Source organism: Oncorhynchus masou, chromosome 9 (assembly GCF_036934945.1).
Source record: "Oncorhynchus masou masou isolate Uvic2021 chromosome 9, UVic_Omas_1.1, whole genome shotgun sequence".
NCBI classification, from domain to species: domain Eukaryota; kingdom Metazoa; phylum Chordata; class Actinopteri; order Salmoniformes; family Salmonidae; genus Oncorhynchus; species Oncorhynchus masou.
The window spans coordinates 63,406,927-63,429,126 of NC_088220.1; the positions used below are offsets into that span (position 1 = coordinate 63,406,927).

The window sequence follows — 22,200 nt, forward strand, 5'->3', positions numbered from 1 at the left end:
GTTGCACTCACATCAAGTTGGTCTCTTTAGAAGATCCTCCATTTTAAATTGGAATATGATCAAATACAAATGATGTGAACAAGCAGATAATATTTCTCATGACACTAACATAGTAGTTTTATTTAACCAGGCAAGTCAGTTAAGAACACATTCTTATTTTCAATGATGGCCTGGGAACAGTGGGTTAACTGCCTGTTCAGGGGCAGAACGACAGATTTGTACCTTGTCAGCTCAGGGGTTTGAACTCACAACCTTCCAGTTACTAGTCCAACGCTCTAACCACTAGGCTACGCTGCCGCCCCAAAGTAATGGTAGTAATGTTATGATGCATCGCCTAATAAAGGAACGTGTTCCTATTCCAGTATTTTATTTAGCCTTTATTTAACTAGGCAAGTCAGTTAAGAACAAATGCTTCTTACAATAATGGCCTACCCCGGCCAAACCCTAACCCGGACAATGCTGGGCCAATTGTGCGCCGCCCTATGGGACTCCCAATCACCGCCGGTTGTGATACAGCCTGGAATTGAACCAGGGTCTGGAATGACACCTCTAGCACAGATGTAGGATCTTAATTTGAGCCAGTTTGTTACAGCAGGAAAATAATAATTCAGCACCAGGAAATGTGAATTGCACTGAAAAAATATATAAACACAAAATGTAAAATGTTGGTTCAATGTTTCATGAGGTGAAATAAATGTACCCACAAAATGCTTATTTCTCTCAAATGTTATGCACAAATTTGTTTACATCCCTGTTAGTGAACATTTATCATTTGCCAAGATAACCCATCAACCTGACAGGTTTTTAATATCAAGAAGCTGATTAAACAGCATGATCATTACACAGGTGCAACTTGTGCTGGGGATGATAAAAGGCCACTCTAAAATATAGTTTTGTCACACAATACAAAACCACAGATAACTCAAGTTTTAAAGGGAGTGTGCAATTGGCATGTTGACTGCAGAAATGTCCACCACAGTTGTTGCCAGAGAATTGAATGTTAACTTTTCTACCAAAAGCCACCTCCAACATAATTTTAGAGAATTTGGCAGTACATTCAACCGGCCTCACAACCGCAGACCATGTGTAACCATGCCAGCCCAGGACCTCCACATCCAGCTTCTTCATCTGCGGGATCGTCTGAGACCAGCCACCTGGACAGCTGATGAAACTGAGGAGTATTTATATCTGTAATAAAGCCCTTTTGTGGGGAAAAACTCATTCTGATTGGCCGGACCTGGCTCCTCAGTGTATAGGCCTATGCCCTCCCACGCATAGGCCTGTGCACCTGCACAGTTATGTGAAATTCATAGATTAGGGACAAATTAATTAATTTCAATTGACTGATTTCCTTATATGAACTGTAACTCAGAGAAATTGTTAATTGTTTATATGTTTGTTCAGTATAATTATGTGGATTGTAATTAATGGATATTTTTTTGTATAGGTTGATACATTATACATTAGGGCAAATGTGGAAATTGCAAACTTCAGAAGCCTTTTTAAACCTTGAATACACTACAAGTTTGCATTTCCTGCTGTGCAAGAAAATTCTCATCAACAAAAGAGTGATCAAATTAGATCCTACATCTGTAAGCTTACTTTTAATTAAAACAGCTCATACAGTTTTTTCCTGGTATATATCATGCTTTTCTATTTAATAACAAAGTACAGACGGAGAGCATAGTCAATATTCTGACAAATAATAATCACGCTTGTTACACCATTGATGGGATAAGAGAAGGCTGCCGAAAAGGGACATGATTTTCTAAAGCAATCAATCCTCATACAGGATGCACTTTGTATGACAATACCTTGACAGCAAATGAAAACTACAGTAACCTTAGTAATGGTCACCAAGTGCAGTGGTGCTGTTAGTGATGAACATTAACACTGAATCAATGTCTGGGCACAGTAATCAATTGCTGTGGAGGAAAAATGGTGGGAGAAGGCGAGGAAGAGAGAGAGTATACTGTATGTATGAATTACAGACTGAGTTCATGTTCATTTGAAAGTTAAACTCAATAAAAATGGAGACAGAATGTGATGGGTTATGAATAGCCCAAGCATCATCAAAGCAGTTATATTTGTCCTCGTGTTCATTCCAAAACCATTTGGTACGACAACTTCTATTGAAACACAATCATGGATGTTTCAGAAAACGATCACAGAATTCTTGCTCCTTTTCCATAGTCATATAGTCAAAGACTGAAGTTCAATCGAGAGAGGGAGACTGACCTTGAAGTAATTCAATTTAAGCAGGGGTGGATGCAGTCATTCTTTCTCAGTGATCGGTTGACTGAGTGGGATTCTATCCTCTCTTCAAGCCTGCCTTTGACTCATCTATCCATTCCCCTTTAGAATGAACACTGATGAGCTCTAAATCCATGGCCCTACCTCACTGTGTTGTCTGGATCAGTTTATAGAAAGGACATAGATGCTGAATACTGTCATCTATTTGTAATAAATAATTAGTGATTAATACATAGTAAGGATTTCTAATAATTTTATCTTGTCATTGTTAAACTGAACAATTGAAAGTGTCTGTAGGAGATATGACTAATCTTGTCAGTGCCTTCTTCAAAGACCCATATTTGACCAGACAGGGGATTCAAATCCTTAATTTCAAAGTACAAGATCTTGGACACTCAAGTGAAAATCTTCACAGATCTCAAGTCATGTAAGCCTCAAGCCTTTTCAAATCAGCAAAACTACAGTTCAGTCTGAAATATCACCCAGATTAGGCTGTGAACACTAGCTTTCATGGCCAATAGGATGTTTGTATGAATTCTAAAGAAAAAAAGGAAAATATAAATTTTTCTAGGGACATCAAAGTAATAAAAATCTCCACTTGAGAATTAAGGGTAAAGGCATTACTTGCGAGTCAGTTGGGCAAAAATTCTGCCTTTAATCAATACTGTAACTGACAATGGGCAGAACATATGAAAGAGCCTGTGGCTGAAGAATAGCAGTAAATACAGTAGGGTAGCACTCCCTCCCATCTCTCCAGACCCATTCTCCTCAGGTGATCCTCCGAGGCACAGCCCTGCAGACAATACTAGGCATGAAGAAGACAGGACATGGGGACAGATGGATGGGTCTGCATTTTAAATTTACAAAGCCTTATTATTCAGTAATTTGAGCATTTGTAATTTTCTGTAATCTGGCAGCTCATGGTGAGAAGACAGAGAGAGGAATTCATTTTCAGCAGGATGTTCAATTAGGGAATGGTGAGAGATAAAATGTATGTTGGAGAACACACACACCTGTCCTGTACACATAAGGAGACAGAATGATAATGAGACTGGTTCCATGCATGGTGCTACTATAAGCATATTTTTCATTTGATTGTCTTAGCTCTCCATCCTCCAGCGATGGCTAAGGTTAATGTATTTCATTTGGCCACAAAGTGATAGAGATGAAGCCTCTCTGGTCTGAGAAATAGCATGTTATTGAGTGAAAAATAAAAGACGAGACAATCTCAAACCATTTGGCATTTTAGGAGAAGTACTGCTAATATGATATTGCTGCATTAGACTCTGAACCTGACTTTATTCCAGATGTCATCCAGATTAAACGACTCGTGCTATTGGGACAATAGAATGCCCTCAGGATTCATGTTGACATTCAAGCCAACCTTCGATTATATTCAGAAAATATTGAAAACAAAACCAAATTCAGCAGAACTGTACCAATAGTTGGATGTGTATGGTAATAGGCTTCCAGGTAATACATTCATTCATTAATGACCATGAAAAGTATTGAATTTATGCATCAATGTATTATTTATGTAAATGTCATCACCTCACATTACAGTTAGTCATTGCAATTACAATACTATGATACTGTAATCCTCACAAAGAGCTGCTGCAATAGTCCATAATTGACTTCATTCAAGACTTAGATCTGCAAAAACATCCCCGCCAACAGCGCGAGTATATATACACTGGCACAGCAAGACAGAAAAACAAAACCTACAGCCAACAATCTTTAAGAATTAAGACTCCCTTTCAAGCCCCAATGTCACAAAAATGTTCAAACAGGACATGAACATTCATTTAGATAAAGCAGTCCTTATCAAACAATACAAAGACATTAAAAAGCAGTCAATGTCACACAATACTTAAAAAGTGAAATATCAATTCAAATGTTAGCAACCATAGACTCTCCTTTTAGAGACCTGACCTTAAAATGGATTCAGTTCCAGCAGTGTGATGACACCACAACCCTGATTCGAGAAGAACAGAGGAGAAAATACTACTTTAAGACCAAAACACCAATAAAGTCTCCCTTTCTTTGCTGAGCTCAAGCATTAAAGAGTAACCAAGCAACAAGTGACAATCAAGGGAAATGACAGATAGCTTTACACTTCAGTTTGTCTCCAAGTTCCTTCATTAGTAGTATATTGCACAGTTTTAATAGTTTGTTATGGACTTGTTGAGTCACAGAAAGAGTGCAGTACAGAAAATGTTGAAACCCATTACCCCATTCATATAACTGTCCACATTTTATCCTGGTCTGACATAGGGACTAGACCTCCTTTGGGTTACCGTAGCACAACATTGGTTAATTATCTGAATAATGTTCGCCAAAATAAATCCTGCCAGGGAAGTCGCATAAGCATCAATGCTAAAAGGCCAACTTGCATTCTACTGTATATGAGACCAGACAATGAAAAAAGAGAGAGAAAATGACACCATTTTTAAAGTATAATTTTACAATACATTATGATACAGAATAGTCTTTACTGTGTCAAGCCTTGAATTTGTACAAACTAGCAGATTTGCACTTCTTCACCGCCGCAAAGAGCACAGAGTACCTCTGAGAGAGAAAGAGAGAGAATAAAAGGCAAATAAATAAAGATGATTCCAGTGAATTCTGAGGTCTCTCCCTCTGTGATCTCTGTATTCGCAGCCCAAGGTGTGAGGCTGTGAGGTGTATGGCGGAGAGCCCGGCTGTTGCACCTCGCCGGTGTTGATTACCTGGCGCCCGTTGCCATGGCAGCGGTGTCTGCAGTTCAGAGCAGGTCGGGCAGAATGAGGCCCGGCGGTTTGGGCTCCACGCAGTTAATCCAGAAATTGGCACAGCTGGCGTGGTACTGGTGGCCCCCGTACGGCAGCTTGAAGTTGTCCGTCTCTGAGTTGAAAGCCTGGCGGAAGGGTCAAATAAGAGCGAAACGAGGGGGATGTTAGGACAACAAGGTTCTACTGAATAGTTAATAAACAGATGAACTTGGCAGTAGCTCAGGCTAACAAATAGAAAGCAGTGGTAAAGATAAATCAACGATCAACAGGAACTAAATAATTGATCTATGAAAGTAATGGTAGAAGCAGGGATTTGTAGGTAGCTTAACCTGCATACAACATCTCCACTGTGGCATATAAACAAGGGGTCAATGAAAACTGGTCCTTTGAAAATATGACTCGTGTTTGGCACAATGATCTGTTTACTGATCAATAAGACTGCTGCTCATTGCCTGTCCTCCTGACTGTTAGTTGAATATATTGAGATAGCTGAATGGCACTCCCACATAACATCTGAATATAGCCGTTGAGAAAATAAACTGAGTGAACTGAGAGGGGCAGAGAGTTGTTATGCGAGCTTGCATTTAGCTGAGCCCAGCTGTAGCAGCAGGTTGGTGATGAGGAGGAGATGCTAATGTTTAAGAGTTTGCATCCCTGGTGAAATATCCGAACTGAAGCAAGAAAGAGAAATAAGTCATGTGTGGTGAATCATATCCTCCCACAGACAACAACCTAGAAACACACACATCATATAGTATACTCATACCTGTCCACCTGCTCACAAACCATTTATAGTACATTTACTATGCTGTGCACACCTGTTGTCTTTCTCACACACACTGACACACTCAGGTTTCACAGACACAATGTATTCTCCTTCCATCTTTTGCACGTCCTCCCACTTCTTTTGTCAAACCTGCATTTAGTCCGCCTGCCAAAGCCTGGAATGTTGGAGAGCGAGAGCGAGAAGAAAGGAGAGAACACAAAGGCATAACCCCTCGTCTCCACGTCCTCCCTCTCCTCCTCCTCACCCCCACCTCCACCTCCACAGTCCCAGCCTGCAGAACTGTAATGATGTGCAATTTACCCATCAAACATGATTGTGCCGACACATATAATGTGGTGAGACATAACAGAAGTAGAAAGTGCTGGAGAGAGGATATGCTTGGGAGAGTTAGACAATTTGAAAACCAAAATGAAAGGTCAGCATGATTAATCCTAGGTAACCTTTCTAACTGTAATCTAAAGGTTAATGACCCTCCATTAGGAAACCAAGACGACAGTGCTGCTCATGGTGCTACAGGGCTCCAGACTAGAAACACCAGCTGTTAATGCAAGGGGCATCATGCCTAAAGAGGGAGGCTACAGTCTACTGCTGCTTAAGAGGTGGAAATAAGTGAAGCATACCCTTACCCTTAACCTCTTGTCATGGTCTTTAGCCAGTGCCTGTAAGTAGCATAAGAGGTGTCAGCATTTTCCTGGTTTCATGCATTGTCCTGAGTAAGCAAAGTGAAACTCTACAGTAACTGAGGATCAGTCCGTCAGTTTGCACAGAATGGAACGTTGGTACACCAAGGAGCTGAAAGAGCAACATTCCAAGAGCCACAAAGTGAAAGAATCTAAAGCACCACCTTACGATCATCCATCTAATTTTCCAATAAACATCAAACAGGGATGGGCATCTTTCAAACAGGGATGGGCATCTTTCAAACAGGGATGGGTATGTTTCAAACAGGGATGGGCATGTTTCAAACAGGGATGGGTAGGATTCCAGACTGTAATAGATTTGAGAGAAATACAGTGCAGTCTGCAAAGACATGGCATCCACTGCCAAGTAAACTTATTTGAATGTTATTGGCCTATTTCCAGATAAAGTCATAACCAAATTAAACAAACTGAAAAATAACTTAAAATCCTGGAGGTACAGTATATTTCAGAATTTGACATTTATGAATAATAATGCATCATACTGCATAAATTAGCATAGGGAAAAAATCCAAACCAGTACTTTTGGGAACGTTTGCACTCATTAGCATTTATCACTGACCAAAAATAGTAATACTTCATTAAACCCAAATTATCACTCAGAGAGTTTATAGCTTGTTGCAGTCGCCAAGTAATAAACTATGTTTAGATGCTACCTGTTGCTTAGCCTGACAGCAGATCTGTATGTGCTGTAACCAACTCCCTTGTCATTCGTTGTCATACCAAACATGTTTGACATGACAACAAGCACATCAGAGGACTTGGCTGACACCCAGGCTGATCTGCTACCAGGCTACATGGTGCTGCTGTTGCCCATCCCTGACATGTGAGGGTGATTGGATGAAGAACATTGAGAAAGGTCTCCATTGGATAAGTTAAAACCCAGAACCCAGTCAGCAGTATCAAAGACCAACAGCCTAGAACCAGTCTCTCAATGGTGCCCATCATCATATTATGCCAGTGATGCCATCAACACCACACCTTTACTTGTAGTTGGAAGACAGACAGAAACTACCTGTACTCTGAAAGATAACAGTATTATCAGCTTCTGTATGAAAACACTTTCTGTGATTTCATTATTCTCTGAGGGGATGTTATTCTCTGTTTGGCTTTTATGCTTCCTTACAAATGTTCCTCTGGACACAAGTTTAATTAAAAGGTGGCTTATTAATCTGATGTCAGGGGCAGGCTGAATATAACTATTATTCAGCCTGCCTCAGTTCACACGAAAGAGAGAGAGGAGAAAGAGCGAGAGAAAGATTGAGATGAACACAGAGAGAGTGTGAGAGAGAGATGGAGAAATACCCTAACCCTCAGCAAATTTCTTAGCACCTGCGCTCCCAGCTCCTGACTGATCTGATGCGTGAGCCACATCAGCTGCCTAAACTCAGCCATCCTCCCTCCGCCTCGCCTCATCAATATATCTCTAGCTAAATGATGCAGGGGAACATCGCAAGAAACAATCAAAGCAATCTTGCCCTGCAGACTGTCCAGTCAAACAATACTATTAATGGACCCCAATATGACAAATAGTTACTGATGATCAGGGTTTGACAAGTGGAAAAGAAAGTGTCACAAACACATTTTAAGCCATAGCAGAACTCAAATGATGAAACAAATGAACACACAGATATGGATGAGTAATGTATAGACTTGTTGTTAGTAGCTGGTAAGAGGTGAAGTGAGAGGTGGCTGCCAGATGAAGGTTGAGCTACAAGCCTGTTATTGTCAGAGTAAAGCTGCATGCTTCACTGACCCTCCAGAAACCTTCCCACAATTCCCTCAGCTCAACCAGAGGTGCCAAAAGAACAACTTCACTCCTCTCACGTCCTGTCTGTCTCCTCCAACTCTTTTTATCTCCCTCTTTTTCTCCATCTCTCCCTTCCTGAATTGTTATCATCTTAACAGGTGTCATTTTATCATCATTGTTTCATCACCTTCTCTTCTAAGACTCATTTTGGAGGGATATCTGGTGAAATCGGATTGTCTGGTCATTTCTAACACATCTGTGCATGAACACAGTGCTGCTGCTGTCGGCATTGGCAGTGTCTCAAATAGCACTCTATACCCTGTATAGTGCACTAGTTTTGACCAGGGCCCATTTTGTCTTTTGGGATGCGGTCAGTGTGAAGGGAGGGAGCTGAGAGGAGAAGAGTGTGCTGTCATTTTGGCACCCCATCGCCTGTCTATCAGTGGAGAATTTGGCCCCCAGGCCCCCAGTAGCAGAGAGTGAAGTGAGATTCAGTTGACAGTTCACTGCCTCATACTCTTTTAAACAGACGTCCAATAGTTGTCTCTTCTTTGCTCTGCAAAATGTTCAAAGTCAAAGAAACGATCATTTAGTTATTATGCGTCAACCACTAGTTTAAAAACAACTCTCAAAAGGCAAAATGATTCATGGTTTATTCAGCTTGAGAAATTTGTTGGAACGGATTTATAATCAAATGTTTCAACAGTTGTTGGGTCCATCTGTTGAGGGATTGAGGGTGTGTTGGTTGGCAATCATGATTATGTGTTGACTGAGAATTACTGTATGCTTATTTTGTTGTGTGTCTGTACGTTTGTGTGTGTGTGTGTGTGTGTGTGTGTGTGTGTGTGTGTGTGTGTGTGTGTGTGTGTGTGTGTGTGTGTGTGCAGACCTTGCTGCGTGAGTCCACGTTGAGCAGGCACACCCCACAGGCCAGCTCCTTGGCGTTCTTGATGCCGTGTCTCAGGATACAAGAGGAGAAGTCCAGCGAGCTCTCATCAGGCTGTACGGAGAAACACACAACATTACACAAGGAGATGCACACACAGGCGAACGTACTCAAACATACACACACACTTTATTTGAATTCACAAATTGCATTACATTCAAGGAGGATTCAAAACATTTCAAAGGTCTTTGTATGCATGGACACTTAAGGATACAGAAAGCCCCTTCTCATAACAGCTGAAACAGAGCAGTACCTAGCCAATTACTTTGCCTTAGGCTGGCCTGCAACCTGGAGGCCACGTACTGTCAGCCTATGTTTGTGACCGAGACACACACAGGGTGGTAGCTTGCCCCCCGTGTGGAGGTGCTGGCAGATTGGTCACCTGATCATAGGACTCCGCTGTGGGGCACACGATGTTGCTACGCCTCACATCAACAACTTCACAAAACACTGCATGAAACGAGGGATCTACAGTTCTGAAATTTGAGGAAATGTACCATATTTGCAAGGATTTTATAAGGGTGCTAACCAATTTACATTTAAAAAATAAGTTGTATATTGAAGCAATAAGGCTCGGGGTGGTGTGGTATATGGCCAATATAACATGTCTAAGGGCTATTCTTAGGCACGACACAATGCATTCAAAGCTCGAACAACCTGGTTTACAATACCTAGATACAGACCACTGTAACTGTACATGTGTAGCAGCCTCCTCTCCAACACTGAGCTACAGAACAATAGCTTGAAGGAAGAGACATGTCTCTATTCATTCATTAACCAGCTAAATGAACTGAAGTAGAAATATGTATTTAATCTGGGAAATTAAAGTAAATACAGTCCACTAGTCTGTTGGCAGCAGAGCTGTGTGAACAAGTGAGTGTGCCCAGACATATATATATATATACACCCTCACCTCCTTTTACTCACTCTCTCTCTCCCTCTCTCTCTCTATCTATATATATATATATATATAGAGAGAATCAAAAGGCAGCTGCAGGTCTACGGTCTGAGATAACGTAGCGTTACAACTCACTCACTGACCGTCTACCTCTACCTCCCTCTGTCCCTCTCTGCTAATTCTCTCTCTTTCTGTACTGACATTATCTCCAGTCAAGAGATGGCCAGCCTGTATTATCTGCTGGCATTTGAGAAGCAATGTTATTCCTGAGGCTGGCTGCAGAGGATAAGGCCAGCACATCTCCTCTCTGCCTCTGTTCTCAACACATCACTACAGCCTACAACAGACAGCTCTACACTCCCCATCCCACAGCTACACACACTAACATATACCAGCATAGGGTTTGGTTTCGTACACTGTCAAGGTTTCATTGATAATCCTACTAGGCAGTCCTTATCCACTCATCATTTCATCAGGAACATTTTCTAGACAAAGTTGTTACAATCAAGTGTCATTTTCTCAGGTCTGTGTGTAGCCTAACCAACTGCATTTTAGGAAGGGAGGTCTGTGAGTGTGTGTGTGTTGACTGTACTGTGTGCGTGGGTCTGTGTGTGTGTGTGTGTGTGTGTGTGTGTCTGTACTGTATCATGTGTGTTTCTTACCGCCAGGTTGGCCAGGGACATGAAGCCCATGAGGTTGTTCCAGACGCGGCTGATGTCTTTCAGCAGCTGCTGCAGCTTCTCGGAACACACGGCTGTGGCCTTGATACCCAGCTCCACACGCTTGGTCACGCGGTACACCTCCACCACACCTGCCACATAAACACACTTGGACAATAAGACAACACCCCTGCTCCCAGTTCTCTCCCACAGCCAGCTCCAACATAAGCCAAATATAGACAGTGAGATGGACAATGAAAAACAGATAACATGTCTACACTCCCCTATGTTGAAACCTCCTCTGAAGTTGGATCATTAGACCAACCTGACATAATGTTGGCTGTAACACTACCCTCCCTGGGGATTGAAGGGTTAACATGTTGTTGTTCTCCGTTGAGAGGTCAAAGGTTTATAATGGTGTGTTTTTGGAAGAAGACTCATTGGTGGTACACTGTGTTCTGTTCTCAGCCCCTCACAACGGTATGGGTGCCTGTCCGACTCTCACCGCTCATTAAAAAGACACCCTGCTGTCTGTCTGGTCAGATACACACTCACGTGCATCCCAAATGGCACCCTATTCCTACTCTGTCTATGACCAGAGCCCTATAGGACAAAAGGAATAAGGTGACATTTGAGACACATCCACAGTCCGTCAGGCCGAGCGGAGACAAGCCCCAACTAGGATCCACAGTCCGTCAGGCCGAGCGAGGACAAGCCCCCGCTAGGATCCACAGTCCGTCAGGCCGAGCGAAGACAAGCCCCCGCTAGGATCCACAGTCCGTCAGGCCGAGCGAAGACAAGCCCCCGCTAGGATCCACAGTCCGTCAGGCCGAGCGAAGACAAGCCCCCAATAGGATCCACAGTCCGTCAGGAAGAGCGAAGAGAAGCCCCCACTAGGATCCACAGTCTGTCAGGCCGAGCGAAGACAAGCCCCCAATAGGATCCACAGTCCGTCAGGAAGAGCGAAGAGAAGCCCCCACTAGGATCCACAGTCCGTCAGGCCGAGCGAAGACAAGCCCCCGCTAGGATCCACAGTCCGTCAGGCCGAGCGAAGACAAGCCCCCAATAGGATCCACAGTCCGTCAGGAAGAGCGAAGACAAGCCCCCGCTAGGATCCACAGTCCGTCAGGCCGAGCGAAGACAAGCCCCCACTAGGATCCACAGTCTGTCAGGCCGAGCGAAGACAAGCCCCCACTAGGATCCACAGTCTGTCAGGCAGAGCGAAGACAAGCCCCCACTAGGATCCACAGTCTGTCAGGCCGAGCAAAGACAATCCCCCACTAGGATCCACAGGCAACACTGGAGCGCTGAATAAATCTCTCAGAGGGGATCAGGCAGAGTTTGGGGTTCTAGCTGAAGACGGTTGGACCTTGTTTAACAAGCTCAGGACCTCTGTCTGTGTCTGTGTGTGTGTCTCTCACCCAGTAGGTAATCCATGCCCTGAGCAGACTGGATGACCTCAGTGCAAACAGTAGAGCAGCTGATGCTGTTTAGGGTGTTGTTGGCTTTAATGATGACCTGGGGACAGAGACAGACAGCAGAATGGGTTAGGGTGACACACACACACACACACACACACAAAAACACACACGCTCAGATATGGCAAAACATATATGTCACACTATCTTACCTGTACAGCACTCTCCAGACACCTCTGCCACTCATATGCATAGCGCTCACTCTCCTGAAACAACATGCTATAGTTGTTAGAAAGAGTTCAGATATGAGAAGACATTTACACATTTCCATAAAGACACTTACATAAATACAAAAAAAATAATAATAAACTTATTAAGGCCAAAGCCTCTGTGGTTTGCTATTGAAATCAATGTCTATTGAACTTCTAAACACTCTACAGAGCACCTGAATAATTGGCAAATGTAGTTAACATGTCTGGGATAGTGTGACTGTGTGTGTCTCACCTCCACCTCCCCAGTCAGGTCCTTGTACTTGTCTCTGATGACGGGCAGGGCAGGCTTCTTCTCACTCAGGGTGCTGGAGCGGTCTCTGAAGGGCTGCTCCGGGGCCGGGGAGGGGGGCGAGCGTCCAATCTCCTTCTCCCCCAAACTGTGGCTACGCTTGTGGGAGCCTGAGGCAAGGAGAAGAGGAGAGAGTGTCTTGATACGTACATAAATAATATATACAGGCAATGTCTGGCATACATACAGTACATTCAAATGCCCTTTTAATGGCCACTTCTACCAACCCAGAGATGTTGGCTAATTCCAGATATGCACCTGTTTGTTTACTATGGCATAATTGGGACTTTTTACTGAGCTCATTTTCTGTTGTGGCTAATTCCTTCTGGACAAGGACACAGACGTCAAAACACTTCATTTACAACAAATGATAATTATGTACAAAATAGCGCCACGGCAACCATTGCAAGTATGAATAATTCATGATGGCTCACTCACTTACACAGACAGACACACACAGAAAAAAAACAGACAGACACATGAAAAAAGACACACAGTCACATGCCACAGGGGCTCTCTCTCTCTGTGTGTGTGTGTGTGTGTGAGAGAGAACAAGGTAATCACCCCCTGCGGAGACATGCATCATCCTCCCCACAGCATGACAGCACTAATACATTCCCCCATTACCTCACACTGATCAGATTACCATTCAATAGGCACAGAAGAATAACAAGTAAAAAGTAATTAGGGTTAACACTGGGAGAGAAATCATTGAGGCAAATGAGCCTTTATCACTTTGGAGGTAGGAATCGCTAATTAACTATGCATGAAACATAACACCGGAAAACAGCAGTAAAAAATGAACACACAAGGAGTGAATACGGTTAATTTTGTCTGGGCATGGATTTTCTGGGCTGTGCTGTTAATTTATTTACAGTCTCTGGGCTGTAGTCACAACACTGCCATCTATTGTCTGACAGCGGAACTGCACTGAGCTGCCGGAGTAGCCACAGAGCTCCAAGTCCTGCTATGTCACATCACAGCCAGCTGATCTGATTCACACCACTACATCAGAACTAGAAGGCATGGAGTAACTGGACACAATATACCACCATCTACTTACTGAGGATCAGAAAATGTACGTATATCTACTATCTACAGAAAATAAATCAACAAGAGGAAAGAGAGACAGAGTACAGGTCAGATAACTCACCTTGTACAGAGAGGTCAAAGGTGGCCAGTTCGCTCTTGATCATCTCTTCACTGGACTTGACCTTGGTCTGAGAGCTGGCCTTCAAAAAGTCAGACTTCCCAAACTTGGCCTTGTCCCCCTGAAAGGCCCTGAACTCATCCGAGGCCTCGTTCAGGTTCCCCACGGAGTCCGGCTCGGCCGCTGCCGCGGGGGAGTCTGAATTCGCTGACACCGTGCTGGCAAAGTCCCCAAAGTCATCATTCTCATCCCCACCCAAACCTTCCGGCTCACAAGAGCCAAAGTCAGCGAAGGCCTCAAACTTGCTGTCGGTCGACACACTATCCTCTGTTGAGAAGGTGGTGATCTTAGTCTGGGCGATGTGTGTGATGAGGATGTTCTCTGTGCTGCCGAATGACATCTCCTTCCTGTGGACTACGTCTGAGTGGAGAGAGGAGGAAACACCAACACCGTCCAGGCCCAGATGCTTCTTGGCCTGATCCTGAGCGGACAGGCATTCCTCTCTTTCTGACCAATCATAGCTGGCCACGCTGCTGACTGCTGACGTTCCGAAGGGGTTAAACTTTAAGTCGTCTCCTTCTGTAATGACAACAAAAAATACACACTGGTACCTCTAAGTGGGAAAAGCATAAGGTGCTGAAATGATAGCTACTACTCAGTCAGCCATGATAAAGTGAAAAGGCATTTGGGCAAGCTATGATATGTTATATGAAAAATACTTACTGTGGAAGCCATATTCTGTGTCTGACATTGAATGTGTGTTGACTTACAACAAGCAGCTTTACATTGCTCAGAATACCACCTCATCTCCCCTACATTGTGTTAAATGCACTGCATTTAATCTTGTGCTGCACTATAGTGTGTATAAGGGTTCACTTACTAGGATGTGATCACCAGCTTAAAGGAGGGATAAAATGCCGAAATTGATTGGGTTCTAAAAATATGTTTTTTTCACCAGTCTATTTCCAATTGGTGACATAGATGACAGATAATATAGGGGTACAACATACGTTCGTTGCTCCCATACAGATACAGTGAAATATTAGTTTGGATAATACCAATAGGTTGAAAACTTCTACAGGATCCCCCCGCGGGATGGTTGAGCTAACGTAGGCTAATTAGCGTGAGGTTATAAGTAACAACAACATTTACCAGGACATATCTGATGTGGGCCTAAAGCTTAAATTCATTGTTATTCTAACTGCACTGTCCAATTTACAGTAGATATTACAATGAAATAATACCATGCTATTGTTTGAGGAGAATGCACAGTTATGACCTTGAAAATGTATTAATAAACCAAGGCCCTTTTGGGTAGTCTTACAACATTTCGAACAGAAATACAATGGTTCATTGAATCAGTCTAAAACTTTGCACATACACTACTGTCATCTAGTGGCCCAAATCTAAACTGCGCCTAACCTGGAATAGTACATTATGGCCTTTCTCTTGCATTTCAAAGATTTCAAAAAACACTATTTTTTCTTTGTATTATCTTTTACCAGATCTAGTTTGTTATATTCTCCCACATTAATTTCACATTTCCACAAACGTTTCAAATGGTATCAAGAATATGCATATCCTTGCTTCAGGTCATGAGCTACAGGCAGTTAGATTTGGGTATGTCATTTTAGGCGAAAAAAAAGGGTCTGATCCTTAAATTAAAGGGATATTTTGGGATTTTGGCAATGGGGCCCTTTATATACTTCCCCAGAATCAGATGAACGTATATGTGTCAGTGTCCAGTGTGAAGGAAGTTAGAGGTAGTTTTGTGAGCCAATACTAACTAGCGTTAGCACAACGTCTGGGAGTCTATGGGTATCTGCTAGCATAAATTAGCCCAGGATTGTTTTAGCTGTCCTCTGATCCAAAGGAAATAGATGTCCTGTCAGGGTTGGCTGCTGGGGTTGTGAGGTAGATTGGAGATCTGACAGTTCTGAGGTAGATAAGACAGGATAGGACGAGGCCCTGATGTAGAATACCTCTCTAGTGTTTTCTCTAGGTGTGTGACAATACTGTAGCACAAACTATTAGGAGCAGACAGTTCTGCTAACATGATGATACAAAATTACATCCGTTTCATGACAGATTGCCATGGCAACCTCAGTAGTGGAGTGGAGCCGTTCTGTCTCTGTATTGATTGTCTACCCCACAAACTGTGTTGTACAAGCAGAACACTGTTCAAGTCATAATATATCGGGCAGGAATTGTATAACTAACGGTAACATAAACAAGCACATATTCTTACAAGTGCTCACACAGTCACACACTCAAACACTCAGAGATACACACTCCTCCTAAGATACAGTATAACCTGCAGGAATGTGTGGACCCCAGTCAGCGTTGCCTCAAGCGTGACAGAACCCTTGCACGCAAAAAAGCAATTTGTGAAATTGACAAGGAGCTAGTGTAGTAGTAAGCCTAATGTAGCTAAACATTATCTGGCCTCTGAGGATAGGAAAGGGAGAAAATAAGACGGTACGCATTTCAGCAATACCAATAGTAATATTTATTACGACAACATGGGTTAAGAGAGCGAGAAAGATCACAAAAGACTCTGAGAGAGGTCTATTGTTACAAGAGGTTTGCCAAACTAACACTTGTAAAAGTATATTTGAATCATTTAGAACACAAGGGCATGCAGTCAGGAAAGAAGAAGAAAAACAAACAGAGAAAACGGTAAAAGAAAGAAACCCCCCAGGAGAATACAGCTGCAGAAAGCAGAATGAGAAGGCACAGTCACAGACTAAAATGAGTAAATCTCGGTAGAAGAAGACACACTGTAGTTGTACTAACAGAGTGGAAAGCAACAGGTTGATTGATAGAAAGATAATTGAATACAGAACACTTGAAAAAGCCAAGGTGATTTAAAGGACAGGTTCAAGGCAGGAGAGTGATTAACCCTTTGAGGACCTGAACGCTTCTCTACTATTCTCGCCATGATAGAAACTCAAAATGTCAACGGCAGACTTTAGAGATAAAATAAACAAGGGTTTTGTCATTTTTAAATCAAAACTTTGTGTCCTACTACATAATGACAACATCATATAAATAGGATACATTTCGACAGTCTACTACATCCAATAGGACTCAGAGGCATTACATTGCCTTACATTCTATTTCTGAGAAGTTGGAGGAGAGGTATGGATCACCATATCCATTGTTTAGCACATGTACATTACCATTCACAAGTTTTGGGTCACTTAGAAATGTCCTTGTTTTTAAAGAAGAGCACATTTTTTGTCCATTTAAAATAACATCAAATTGATCAGAAATACAGTGTAGACATTGTTAATGTTGTAAATTACTATTGTAGCTGGATACCGCAGACTTTTTATGGAATATCTACATTGGCGTACAGAGGCCCATTATCAGCAACCATCACTCCTGTGTTCCAGTGGCACGGTGTGTTAGCTTATCCAAGATTTATCCTTTTAAAAGGCTAATTGATCATTAGAAAACCCTTTTGCAATTATGTTAGCACAGCTGAAAACTTGTGCTAATTAAGACACAATAAAACTGTTGTACTGATTTAATGAAGCAATAAAACGGTCCTTCTTTAGACTAGTTGAGTATCTGGAGCATCAGCTCCAACAGGCTCAAAAGGGCCAGAAACAAAGAACTTTCTTCTGAAACTCGTCAGTCTATTCTTGTTCTGAGAAATGAAGGCTATTCCATGCGAGAAATTGCCAAGAAACTGAAGATCACGTACAACGCTGTGTACTACTCTCATCACAGAACAGCGAGTTTCAGAAGAAAGTTCTTTGTTTCTGGCCATTTTGAGCCTGTAATCAAACCCACAAATGCTGATGCTCCAGATACTCAACTAGTCTAAAGAAGGACAGTTTTTTTATTGCTTCATTAAATCAGTACAACAGTTTTCAGCTGTGCTAACATAATTGAAAAAGGGTTTTCTAATGATCAATTAGCCTTTTCAAATGCTAAACTTGGATTACTTATCACAACGTGCCATTGGAACACAGGAGTGATGGTTGCTGATTATGGGCTTCTGTACGCCTATGTAGATATTCCATTTTTTTTAAATCAGCCGTTTCTAGCTACAATAGTCATTTACAACATTAACTATGTCTACACTGTATTTCTGATCAGTTTGATGTTATTTTAAATAGACAAAAAAAATAGCCTTTTCTTTCAAAAACAAGGACATTTCTAAGTTACCCCAAACTTTTGAACGGTGGTGTGTGTAAACTTGTCAAGTGATCCAACTACATTTTTCTCCATTATGATTCTTCATAAAACCATTCTGCTCAAGCTCTCAAAGGGTTAAAGAAACAAAGCAGGCTATCTTACCACAAGACCTCAGAGAGGTTCTTCATCTTGTCCAATCACAGGTGACAAAATAGATTTAAAGAGACAGTATAATTTTTCTCTTGCTACCTATTAGTTCAACGCTCCTGTGTACAAGCTTTTAATAAGACTCATTCAATAACTAACAGCAAGACAGGGTTTCTCAAGATAATAATCCATCTTTGATTCTGAACCAATCTAAAATATTTTCCATAACTAGGCTATCCTCATAAATACATTTAGTCTTCAAATAGTTTACACAACACAGTTTAAAACAATATCAGGAAGTCTATCTAGTTTGAAAATAAATAGGAATTCATTTTCCTGTAATAAAAATACACTATTAAATCTGTATACATTTAGTATTTTTTTTAAATTTTCTTTAATAAAAACAACTAGTAACACTGTTAAGCAGAAAAATGGCATCCTATAATATGTTCTTGTCAATTTCACAAATTGAACAGGCAGGCACACTGCAGCAAAAAAGCAAGGCAGGGAGGGTATCACTAACTTCAGTGTGTTCTCAAGGAGCCTGTTCGTAGACCAACACATAACAAAACATACCTGAATATCAAAGACAAATGAAAAGGCTTCCCTTTGAGCTGCTCTGACCCAAAGGAGCCCCGGGCGGGGAAAATAAATACTGTCTCTTTAAGGTTGGTTACATTTTCTCCAGGATTGAACACAGTGCAAGCATGTTGAGGCTTTCACACTCCAAGGCCTGTTACTGTACTCTTTCTTAAAGATGAGAATTGATTGGTGCAGTCCAAAAACAAAAATACTGATTGGATAAACGTGGGCCAGAATAAAAGAGAGCAGCAATTAACAGGTTCTGAGGAATGTTTTCAACGCTCCACTATCTCCATCATATTAACGGCAACCATTTTGCTGCAGCTCCGGGATCCGTTGCCATTGCTCATTGTCTTATACTCTCCTTCGAGAGTAGCCTAACCATTTCAGTTCAACTGAAAGTTGATTTATTCTCATGTGCAATAAAACTTCAACAAAAAAAATGGGTGTCGTTACATTGATCATTTCCCGATTTAGAATAACTAAAATGGTGAATTCCTAGACGGAACTTGATTGTGATGCCTCTTTGCCCGAACTGCTAAAACCAATAAACTGATATGTTGGCTAGTGTTGAAATATTATAGGCTATAAGGACATCTCACTGCACCCTTATGCCAATAGATAAGCACATGGGTGTTAAAAGGAGTGTGCTGCTCACACACAGGGGATGTAAGGAGAGACCTTGAATGTACTCAGAGGAATATGAGACGTGACATGGAAGATGAGATGCTTGGTAAATTAATTACGATCATGAGAGGGGAGAAGGGTGCTGATATGGACAATGCCTGGACATTAAGGCTAATTAGATTCCATGAGAGTGTTTCCATTTAGAGGTTCAGTACCCTGGTCCGCTAACCTCTGATCTCTTTGTAGTGATGTGGGCTTTGTGGGGTCAGGGCCAAGAGACCACTTAGGTTTAGGGAGATGGAGCAAAAGCACTATGGGAGACTGATACCCAACACTGGGAGTGTCAAGGAATACTATATGGGTACTCTCTCACACACAGTAGGAAAACTCACTCGTACACATACAAAACACAACCAAGCAATCACACTCACACATACCAACACACAACGAGCAATCAAAACAATTTACTCAATGCAATAAGATTAACTGTGTGATATGATAAACTGTAGGTGATTTCTGCCATTCATAAATACTTTTTGCCTTTTCATAAATACTTTCTTTTCACGTAATACTTAAGTACAGTGCATTCGGAGAGTAATCAGACCCCTTCCCTTTCACACATTGTTACGTTGTTGCATTATTCTAAAAGTTATTAAATATATTTTTTCCTCATCAATCTACAGATACCCCACAATGACAAAATGGATTTTAGAAATGATTGCAAATAAAAAACAGAATAAAAAAAAGAATACCTTATCGACATAAGTATTCAGACCCTTTCCTATTAGACTCGAAATTGAGCTCAGGTGAATCCTGTTTCCATTGGTCATCCTTGAGATGTTTCTACAACTTGATTGGATTCCACCTGTGGTAAATTCAATTGATTGGACATGATTTGGAACGGCACACACCTGTCTATATAAGGTCCCACAGAAGACAGTGCATGTCAGAGCAAAAACCAAGCCGTGAGGTCGAAGGAATTATCCAAGACAGGATTGTGTGGAGGCACAGATCTGGGGAAGGGTACCAAAATAATTCTGCGACATTGAAGATCCCCAAGAACAGTGGCATACATCATTCTTAAACGGAAGAAGTTTGGAACCACCAATACTCTTCCTAAAGCTGGCCGCCCAGCCAAGCTGAGCAATCAGGGGAGAAGGGCCTTGGTCAGGGAGTTGACCAAAAACCCGATGGTCACTCTGACAGAGCTCCAGAGTTCCTCTGTGGAGATGGGAAAAACTTCCAGAAGGACAACAATCTCTGCAACACTCCATCAATCAGGCCTTTATGGTAAAGTGGCCAGACGGAAGCCATTCCTCAGTAAAAGACACATGACGGCCCGCTTGGAGTTACCAAAAAGACACCTAAAGGACTTTCAGACCATGAGCAACAAGATGCTCTGGTCTGATGAAACCAAGATTGAACTCTGGCCTGAATCCCAAGCATCACATCTGGAGGAAATCTGGCACCATCCCTACGGTGAAGCATGGTGGTGGCAGCATCATGCTGTGGGGATGTTTTTCAGCGACAGGGTCTCGGAGACTTGTCAGGATCGAGGAAAAGACTAACGGAGTAAAGTACAGAGAGATTCTTGATGAAAACCTGCTCCAGAGCGCTCAGGACCTCAGACTGGGGTGAAGGTTCACCTTCCAACAGGACAATGACCCTAAGCACACAGCCAAGACAACGCAGGAGTGGCTTTGGGACAAGTCATTGAATGTCTTTAAGTGGCCCAGCCAGAGCCTGGACTTGAACCCGATCAAACCTCTCTGGTGAGACGCCATCCAACCTGACAGAGCGTGAGAGGATCTGGAGAGAATCATTTAAGAAACAGGTGTGCCAAGCCTGTAGCGTCATTCCCAACTAGATTTGAGGCTGTAATTGCTGCCAAAGGTGCTTCAACAAAGTATTGAGTAAAGGGTCTGCATACTTAAGTAAATGTGATATTTCATTTTATTTATATTTATTTTTGCAAAAAAATCTAAAAACCTGTTTTTGCCTTGTCATTATGATTATGATTGATGAGGACAAAAAACAATTACATCAATTTTAGAATAATGTTGTAATGTAACAAAATGTGGAAAAAGTCAAGGGGTCTGAATACTTTCCGAATGCAGTGTATGTCCACGCTCAAGGAACATCTTTACAAATGTTCCTTGTATGCCTCTTATTATCATCATGTTTTGATTTGATAACTGAGCATGAAGCATCAATATAATAAATCTGAGGAAGAATTTGGCTTGCTGTGAGTAAAGGTAAAGCCTATTGCAGCATACAGTAACTGGGCATTCTGAAAGTGATCAATAAAATCCATCTCCTGGTACAGAGGCCCATCACCATTACATGGCTCTGCGTTAATCTGCATTCAGCCATTTTAGTTGCATCACTCAACACACAACCAAGGCTGGGGAGACAAAAGGTGCATTGAGGAGATGAGCGATGTGTGCTATGACAGCACAGACAGGGAATGAAGGCCAGTGGTCTCATAGAGCAGAGTGACTGCATAACATCAACCTGACTGTCTCTCATCAGAGGAGGAGAGGAGGCCTGTGCTTTTTGACTGTGCTACAAATTCTAAACAAATTAGTAATAAATAATAAATTAATCAAAAGTATCTTAATAAGTTTAATAAATAAATAAATAAATAAATATTAGGTGAATAAAAATGCTGAATTTAATACCAGGTAATGATGGGTTTGGGAATGAATGACTGGTGGGTGTGATGAGATGACTGTCTCATCATGATTTAGCAGTAATGTGGTTGAGCTAGCTCACTGCTTTGCCCTCTAGTCTAAACCCTAGTT

At 41.9% G+C, this 22,200-nt stretch overlaps 1 protein-coding gene across 1 annotated transcript in view; it reads right to left on the bottom strand.

The window, feature by feature from the left end:
* Positions 1-3,761: 3,761 nt before the first annotated feature.
* The window catches only part of LOC135546448 (synergin gamma-like), a 41,367-nt gene continuing 22,928 nt past the window's right edge, over positions 3,762-22,200 (bottom strand). Inside the window, 9 exon segments of the mRNA XM_064974871.1 lie at positions 3,762-5,149; positions 6,438-6,470; positions 8,777-8,815; positions 9,149-9,259; positions 10,766-10,914; positions 12,184-12,280; positions 12,393-12,446; positions 12,685-12,851; positions 13,895-14,470. Of these exon segments, the coding sequence (XP_064830943.1) occupies positions 5,018-5,149; positions 6,438-6,470; positions 8,777-8,815; positions 9,149-9,259; positions 10,766-10,914; positions 12,184-12,280; positions 12,393-12,446; positions 12,685-12,851; positions 13,895-14,470 (1,358 nt within the window). The 3' untranslated portion in view covers positions 3,762-5,017.